The sequence below is a fragment of the Stegastes partitus genome, unplaced genomic scaffold (assembly GCF_000690725.1).
Source record: "Stegastes partitus isolate 25-593 unplaced genomic scaffold, Stegastes_partitus-1.0.2 Scaffold281, whole genome shotgun sequence".
Lineage (NCBI taxonomy): Eukaryota > Metazoa > Chordata > Actinopteri > Pomacentridae > Stegastes > Stegastes partitus.
The window spans coordinates 195,696-204,634 of NW_007578012.1; the positions used below are offsets into that span (position 1 = coordinate 195,696).

General features: G+C 41.2%; 1 protein-coding gene across 1 annotated transcript; it reads left to right on the forward strand.

The window, feature by feature from the left end:
* The first annotated feature begins 3,829 nt into the window (after positions 1–3,829).
* On the forward strand, positions 3,830–8,726 carry LOC103357921 (SUZ domain-containing protein 1-like). Its single transcript, XM_008282683.1, has 4 exons — positions 3,830–4,319; positions 5,683–5,732; positions 5,854–6,123; positions 6,254–8,726. The coding sequence occupies exons 1-4, from the start codon at positions 4,269–4,271 to the stop codon at positions 6,363–6,365; spliced, it is 483 nt and encodes a 160-aa protein (XP_008280905.1). The 5' UTR covers positions 3,830–4,268; the 3' UTR covers positions 6,366–8,726.
* The last annotated feature ends 213 nt before the right edge of the window (positions 8,727–8,939 follow it).

Genomic DNA, 8,939 nt, shown 5'->3' on the forward strand with positions numbered 1-8,939 from the left:
GCCGACCGTCTGAAGGTACCAGGGTGGGTCCACAGCCCCGAGCACTGCGCCCCCAGCTGCTGTGGGCCACCTACTGAACGTGTTCGCCGGTGGATGTGGGGATTATTACCATTCTTAAATATATATATACTGTGCACGTAATTCTGTAATGTAACAGTAATCTGAGAAAATCAATCAAGGATGTGTGATGCTGGAGATGAGGAAGTAGCTCCACTGTGTGAGATCACCTAAATGTCAGATGATTCAGAATTGTACCACCTCCTGATAATTGCAGCACTTCTAAATTGAAAGGTGTTTACTTTTATGTAAAATTAAAAATTAACAGTTGACAAAATACAAAATACAAACCCAACTGTGGAAACTCAATGCAACAAAAGTCAGCACACCCTTCATGACTAAGAATTAAATCTTATCTTCTTTTATTTTCTATCCATGTATCTGTATTTTTGATAACAGACTCAAATCTCCTTTGCACACAGGACGCCAGTGTTTCACTAAATCCTGGAGCGATGTGCTGCCATTCTTCAGAGACTATTTCTTGCTTTGCTGGAGGGGTTGTGTTGTTCTACATTTCTCTCTAAAAAACAAAAAAAAGATCTTCTACCAGATTCAAGTCAGACAACTTACTTGGTCAAGTCAAAGTATTTGCTTTTTTCTTCTTTAGAAACTCTCGTGTGTTTTCTGGCAGAGTGCTTCAGATCGTTATCGTGCAGGAATATTTTTCTTCTGCCGAGCTTCTGTGTACTCTGAGTCCTGTAGTCAGCCAGTATTTTAATATATCAACAGACATTAATGGTAACATCTATAAATGTCCCCCTTTTGCTCTCACACAGCCCCGTGGTAACATACTGCCACCCCCGTGCTTCACTAGTGGGGCTATTCCTTCACTGTGGTAGATTCACACCAAACAGGATCCGATCTGCGCTGAACGCTTTTTTTCTGGGTCTCATCTGACCAAAGAATGGGCCCCCAGCATTCGCCAGGCTTCTTTTCTTGTTCTACAGCATTATTTTCATTTTGCAGTTTTGTACCACACAGCAAGCGAGGATGTTTTTCTTGGACACCTTCCACAGAGGCTGACCTTATGTGCTGTATGTCACACTGTCTAAGCTGTCGCAGAAACTGTAATTTCCCATTGCTAAGCACTTGTGCCTCTGTTTTCCAGAGCTGCATTGTTCAAGCAGTGCACTGTCCGTGGTGTCACTTCAGGAGGACGACCACCGCAGTTCTGATTAGTGGTTCTATGGCTTTCTCTGGGCCTCCTGATCATTGCTGCACCTGTGTTTGAACCGATTTTTAGTTGGTCACCAATCGCTCTGTATCATTTCCCAAGTTTGTGAAATCTCACCATCAGATTTTTCTCCGGTAACTCTTTTCCATGTGAAGTCAGGATGCAGACATGCAGATAGAAGCAGATCAAAGGTCCTTTGCAAGTCACTTTATAACTTCATCCATGCGGATAGGCTAACTGGAAATCACAGATGTATTCAACTTTGTTTCACAGGTTTTCCAAATTGTGCATCCGTGATCACAGATGTATTCACTCTTGTTCCAATAAGCTTCTACTTTGAGGCCTGTATTTGGAATATAGTCATATTTATTTTTGACTGTTGATTATTTTGATTGTTCATAAGTTAAAATGCTGTACATGTCAACTTAGAAATAATGCAGTTGAGAGGTGACACAATTTTAAATCATTGCACAGAGAAGTTCTCACTTCTGCTGAATACGGTGTGGAAGAGAAACCGCAGATCAAAACAACATTTATGCATAAATCTGTAGTTAACGTTGGTTTTCAGGAAAAATAATGTTGGTTGTTGAGTAGGAGACCCACTGACGCATAAATGTTTGAAATGTAGTGCAGCTGAGAATGTAACTGCTGGCTTTTAATACGAGTCCTGTGCATTAAAAAAAAGACAGAAAAAGAGTCATCATCTTCTTGGTTGTCATAATTTTTTCTTGATAACATAATTCACCATTTTTTTTTTATTATTGATTTGTTTTAAGAGGTTGGCTTGTCCATATTCAGGCTGTTTGAGTTGGTTAATGGGCAATATACAGAATAAAGCAACACTTTCATACTCTGATTCCACTCACCGAGCATCCATAGCTTCTGTCATATGTTTTATTCATGCTACATTTACTATAATACATACATCATGTTTATTCATATTAATATTTACTGTTAACATGCACATGTTTGCTGTTGGATAAAGACCAAATTCTGCTCCTCTGCACACTGGGGATGTTCTTATAAATAATATATAGGAGTAAAAAAATCTCTTAATCTCTTAATTCTACGAACAGTAAAATAAAAAAACACTATCTATACAAAAAGAAAGACAAATAACTTGCTGCTACGGTTGTTGACAGCTGTGACACGAGCAGGCCGAGTGTTGCTTTGTTTTTACTGTCTTTATTTGAGATTGTGCTTTTCACAAAAAAGACTTTTCACTTACTTGTGATGGAAAGAAAAGGCGCAGGTGTTATTATTAACACTCTATTACTAATAACAGTGGCTCTGCTCTAGTGTATCAGTACGTGATGGTAGTGTGACAGCATGCTCAATACCCTGATACTAAAGTCACTGAATAAGATGCAACACATCATTTATTGTTTTATTGCTTTTATATTTATAATTTTCTTTATTACTTTTTGAATAGCTTCAAATTTCTACACTTGCTTTTTTACTTTACATCTAATATTGTTATTTTTCTTGAAGCTGTTCATTTGACTTGCAGCACCTCCTTTAAAAATCTTAAACGCTTCATTACATTTTTCTACCAGTCAGTGTTTTACTGAAATGCACCACAATCACATTAAAGTCCTCATACGTGAAAATATATTTGGACATAAAGTGCATTCTGATTCTGGAAGTTATATATAGGGAGCATTTTCAAAACTGAGCTTTGCTAAATGTCCCAACCTGGTGCTAAATACTGCTAAAGAGTGCAGAGTTCATTCAGCTGAGTGTCACTGGTGTCCTCTGACCTCCAGGACTTCTCCTCTTTGCTGACGTTTGCAAGGAAGCTAAGGGGGATAATACTGAAAAGTAAGGGGCTATAGTTAGCAATGCATGTATTTTATAAAAACAATTTTAAAAAAAAGGTTTGATCTGATGCTTATGATAGGTTAGCAAACTCTATAGATCTTTAACTGTTGTGTTCAGTTGTATCAGGCTAAAATAGGTCAACCTAAACAATTTAAACAACATTTTGGTGAAGATATGAATTTACAACATTGGCCAGGTCAGAAGCAGTTTTATCTGTTGGACATAATGCTCACATTCGGATCCACATCTGGTCATAATCCACTAAAAGTGCATGAAAACATTTTGAGACGCTGTGCGCTGAAAACAACTGGGGATGACTAGCTCGCCCTGCTGCGTTCACGACACCACGTTCATTTCCACACTCAGTTGCTAGTTACAAATGTGAAGTTTGATCTGTTGCTAATCTCACCGAACAGACAGGTGATATTCTAAACAATGTATGATTTATGGATTTATACCTTAGTCCTACTCTCGCAGCTAACCGCGCTAAGCAGAAAAAGCATGATTGTGGTCCTGTGATTAACTCTTGTGTAGCGTGAGTGTGTTCCTCGGTGACCGGTTCGACACGTGAAGGCACCTTATCAGCCTCATCCAACTCCTGTAAAAAAAATTAAAAAATACTAATAAAAAAGACAACGACAGCTCGGTGCAGGGAGTGTGTCACTCAGAGACAAGCTACCACATTATTGCAACGAAATTAGCTTTATTTAAGTGTAACAGTGAACTTGTTTCGTCCTGCTGGAGGCTCCGTGAGTTGACGCTACCTGTCTAAGCTAACGCTACAACGTCATTTCCCTTGATCCAGTGTTAACGGTTAAACTTGAGAGGTGTAGCTTAGCTAAGTGTTGAACCTCGGCTCTGACGGCTGTAACTGTGAAAATATACATCCATACAGTGTACAGTTATTGGTTTTCCGTCTGAGCAGCAGTGACCGGGGTTAATTTACGGAGGTGGACGTGACGCTAAATTTAAAGTAATAGACAGCCGGAGGGGGGTTGCCCTCAGTACAGCTCTAAGCTAGCAGGCTAACACGCGGCCAAGGAAAGCTTTGCGAATTTGTTCCTCCAGCCGTCATTTGACCACGAAACTCCGTGAGACCGAGCCCCTCCGCCGGTGTCAGTGAGCGCTGCCCACCGTCCCATGCCCTCTGCGTGGATGGGATATAGTTAGCCGGTGGAGCGAAGAGGCAGCCAGCCAGCAAGCAGTCCCGTTCAACATGGAGGATGAGGAGGTTGCAGAGAGCTGGGAGGAGGCAGCGGACAGCGGGGTGAGAAACACGGACGCTGTAAACAAGCTTTGCTCAACACACCGATATCAGTTCGACAGCGAAGCTAACACCTAGCAAGATAACCCGCCATAGCGCTTGAAAACACACACAGGGGTTCTCCTTTTTGCTATTTCGGCTTGTGTTTCTGGGTTTCTGGCTTCCTGGCTCCGTCCTGCAGGCCCCGCTGTCCCGTACCGACACGGGACCGAGCCTGCCTCCATGTCAGTTCATTAGCTGAACAGAATGAGTGTGTTTTTGTGTGGAAAAGACGAGAAATATCCGCACAGTAACCGTATTTTAACATGTTTTTGTTCTTATTATACCTTCATTTTGTAGACACGCCCATTGCGGAAATGACAGGCTGCACTGAGGTGAATCATGACAGGATCACAACAGTGTTCAGGGTTACTGACAGAGAATAGATGGGCCACATTTCTCTGCTGTGTGCTGCCAGAATGATTCAACCCGCTGGATTTCACTGTGATTGTGTCTCTAATCTGTCTGTAATCTAACTTAATATTTTGGTGGAAAACAAAACATTTCCAAGTGACTTTTGTGAGAGTGACATAATGACTGATTAGCTGCAGCACTTGTTTCATGATTTTGAGCAACTTGAAATTCAGAAGCTGAAAATGTGTTGGATGTAATCTGATGCTGTAAAGTTTATGGTGTTGGCTCTCCACCGGCTAAACACTACATATGAATTTCAGCTTCTGTCTGAAAATAACTCTAGTTGTGCTAAGTATGTAACATCATACATGAAGAAATGCTAAACTAACACCACATAGTGTAAAGGTCGTCATCTGTATGCATACGTATGACAGCATGTGCTGCACGTCCTGAGGTTTCTCTCAGCGCTCACATGTTGCGCATAATCTGCATACTTTTTGGATTCAGTGCCGCTTCTGTTTTTATAGCTTTTGTAGAATAAATGTGATCATGCTAACAAAAAGCTAAAACAAATGAAAAACTAATCAGTTCTCTGGAAAGCTAGTTTAATGTACAGTATGTGACACCCTCCGTGGTGTTACATCCTCAGAGTGTATTGCAGATTCTTCACAGCGTGTTGCTGCCTGCAACACACAGCGAATCTGTGTGAAGCTTTTACCTCACACGCTTTGTTTTGTGGTCACCAAGAGTGACAGTAGAGTAAATGGTAATTCATCCCTCATGATTGTCAGGGATCACTGGTTTGTAAGGATTCAACTACGTCCCAACACTTTTTTTAAAGCACGTTTTCTTACAAACCAACATTAAAGTTATGATTTTGTGAACATGTTTGCTGAACAAGTGGATGAGACGGATGTGAACGTGTTGGATAGAAATGAAAGTGATTATTGAATGTATGCGTTTCTTTCTTCAGGAAATCGAGAGAAGACTTGAGGCGAAGCTGAAAATAAATCAGGAAGCAAAGTGAGGAACCACAAAATTTATTAAATTTTCAGCATATTTATACCACCTTCTTATTTATTTCTTTATTTTTGTTTTGTTTTTGCAATAATTATACACCACTTACACATTCTCATCTTTGCAGGAAGACCAGTTTGAAATCTGGCGGTTCACCTGTGCGAACGGCTATTGTAATCCAGGATGACTCTCTGCCTGCGGCGCCCCCACCACAGATTCGAATTTTAAAGCGTCCCACTAATAACGGTACCACAGGAAACCCCGCGTCCTCGTCTCGTCCCTCTCAGCAGATGAAGTCTTTGGCCCAGCGTGAGGCAGAGTATGCAGAAGCCCGAAGAAGGATCTTGGGTAGTGCTTCTTCAGAAGAAACGCCTCAGGACAATCCATGCCAGGACAGGTAAGACACGAGGATACCAACAGCACAGACAACCAAAACTTAATGGCATAGTTGGTAACATTTACAAGAAAATACCAGAAGAGAAAAACACTGTTATATAATTTCTTCCCATTTCTCCTCGTATCATTAGGACAGCTCGTATGAGTGCGCAGCAACCATTAGAACCAGTTCGTCCAAACAATCACGCGATCCGCCAGCCCACTGGCCCAGATGGCACCTCAGGCTTCCGACTCTGCAGATAAACAGAAGCTGCCTGCAGCAAGGAATCGACTGCCTCGCTGAGAGGACATGAAAGGTGACGGTTAAAGGGGTTGTTTGTAGTATGAAGAGCAGAGTGGTGGGATGACAGACATTAGAAAATTTGACAGACGTTAGAAATATGAAGATGTAGCATGGATTTAGATGAACTTCTCCACCCTCTCTCTACTCTGCTTACTGGTGTGGTCTTTGCCTCTTGCCTTGTCTTTTCCCTCTGTGGAACCTTGCAAGGGGCTGGCAGAGATCAGCCAAAGATCTGAAACCCCTTCTGTTCCACACCGTGAACAGGCGTTTGCCTCACATCCCTACACACTGTGATACTCCGACGTACCATGAGGTGCCCTATGATTTTAAGTCTGATTGGCCGGCCGAGTGCCAGGGCATCAGGTGTCTGTCTCCTCAGGGAGATAAAGGAGAGCTTGTGAATCTGTGGGAATCCCCCAGAGACGTGCAAGCGAACGAGCTGGCCTTTCCACAGATGGAGCGTGGATCATGGCTGGGTGTCCACCGGGAGGCTGGCCTTAGTTTGTTGGGTTCAGTGGAAATTATGTGCTGGACAGTGCTGGGAGTTTATTGTGTGTTCAACAGATTTACGGGCACTGATACAAAGTTGTACTGATTGAGCCTTCTGAGTTAAAGTGCACTGTGCCCAATAATGTGTTTTAATACTATAGTTGACAGCAGAGGCAGTCGTGGCCCAGAACTCTCTACAGTCCACAGGCCTCTGTTTGGTGCTGGTGGCTGGAAGAGAAATGCCCGGTGGGCACGCAGCCCGTGGCCAAAGATGACATAGTAGATGCGAAGGACAGTGTCACTAAATCTAAGCTTTTTTGAGCAATAATAAAGAAATGACTCCCTGGATTTTTTTTTTTTTTTTAAACATATTGCTGTGTTTTGTTTTACACCGTGTTGTTTCTTTTTCTGAAGCATAGTCTGTTTAGGTCAGGACATCAGTAGTGTGGAAGAGACTAGATTCTGTAGCCTGCATCGGAAACTTTATTGGTCGTGTCATTGAATTTTATCAAATTTGCAAACGTCATAATTTAAAAGTCTAAAGTTGTCGTGCAGAAATTTCCCTGTGTGTGTTGCCTTGCTGTTTCCTATCAGAGTAACTACGTTGGAACTTCTCTTACAGCCAGCTGCACTGCATCTGCTTGGAAAATCTAATTTGGGTGTGTTTTTACACCAGTTGCAGTTTGTCGGCCAACTGCGTGCTATTAAAATGATGGTTTGTAAGTTATAACTATTTCATGTCCAGCGCGGTGGAGGGTATAATCTGTTATTTCATGTTGGCAAATCTTCTGCCAGGGTCAGGGAAATTTGTGATGAAAACTATTAAAAAAAAAAAAAAAAAAAAAAAGATACAAAAATACTGGAAAACCTTTTAATCAGTGGCCTCTAGAATGAAGCCAAACTCCACTGCCTGGTTTTGATGAATGTCTACTTGTGGATTTTTTCAGTATCGTCTGCTTGTCTGCCACCAGTTGAAAAGAAGAGCTCGCAAACCATAGAATCAACAATATAGTCAAACGCCAGAGTTACCAGTATTGATCATTGATATCGCAACAAATGAACCTGCAGAAGGGTTTGAACCTTTTGACACTTTTATGCCTTAAATGATAAATGATCCCTGGTTACCAACGTTCACCTTCCACTCGGCAGTGCTGGTTAATCTTAGTGCTTTTTGTGTGATGGGTTTGTTATTTCACCGACTAAGTCCGGCATTAAGGCACAGTTTATGGCTGCACTTGGCGAGAATTTAGGCAAATCAAACACCACATTAAGTGAGGATGCCTTGATGCTTTTGTTACTGAATGGCCCCATGACTGTGCTTTAATTATGAATACATGTTTTCAGCTTCAGTAATATTTACAATGAGTGTGAAGAACTGAAACCATGATTAACAGTAAAATGCAGTAAACCTGTCGAACAGCTAAAAGTGTTGCATTGATGCTACCTGTTTCAACCCCAGTAGCTGCTTTAAGGATATATATTCAGGATCATCTCAGTATTTTTGTTTTATGAGATCATGTTTGTTGTTATGAGTGACATGCAAGTTTGCCTGCTAGATTTGGACCTACGCCACTAACAATACAGACCCATGATGCACTGTTCCCAGGGATCAGGTTCACTTATTGAAACAAAATGGATTTGTAGTAAGTTCTAATTGATAATCGATGAAGCAAACACCCATCCTGTACCTGTGTGATCTACCCATGATGCTTTGTTGCAGCCTTTCACAGCCACCTGTCTAGTTTGAGGCTCATTTGATGTCATTGTTGTTTTGAAACTTGAAAAACACAAATTAAATTTGAATACCCTTTAATAAACGCACTTAAAGAAGACACAGCTTGGTTCGTGTTTGTTTTTTGTATTGTGATATCTCGAGCAAGAATAATCTCGATGTTGAATTACATATTTAGAGTATTTTTAACTTGAAACAAATTAAATTTATTTTTTTTATAGTTTTTTGTCAATTAACCTAAAATAATCTTTGGAGTAATGGCATGTAACTCTGTAACTGATGGTCCTTCTTATCCTGTAGATGGGAATAGCTC

Excerpts from the sequence above, each read along its gene's own strand:
- LOC103357921 (XM_008282683.1), top strand. The coding sequence starts at position 4,269 with ATGGAGGATGAGGAGGTTGCAGAGAGCTGGGAGGAGGCAGCGGACAGC. Across the intron at positions 4,320-5,682 it reads AGGAGGCAGCGGACAGCGGG|GAAATCGAGAGAAGACTTGA; the intron begins GTGAGAAACACG and ends TTCTTTCTTCAG. Across the intron at positions 6,124-6,253 it reads GACAATCCATGCCAGGACAG|GACAGCTCGTATGAGTGCGC; the intron begins GTAAGACACGAG and ends TCGTATCATTAG.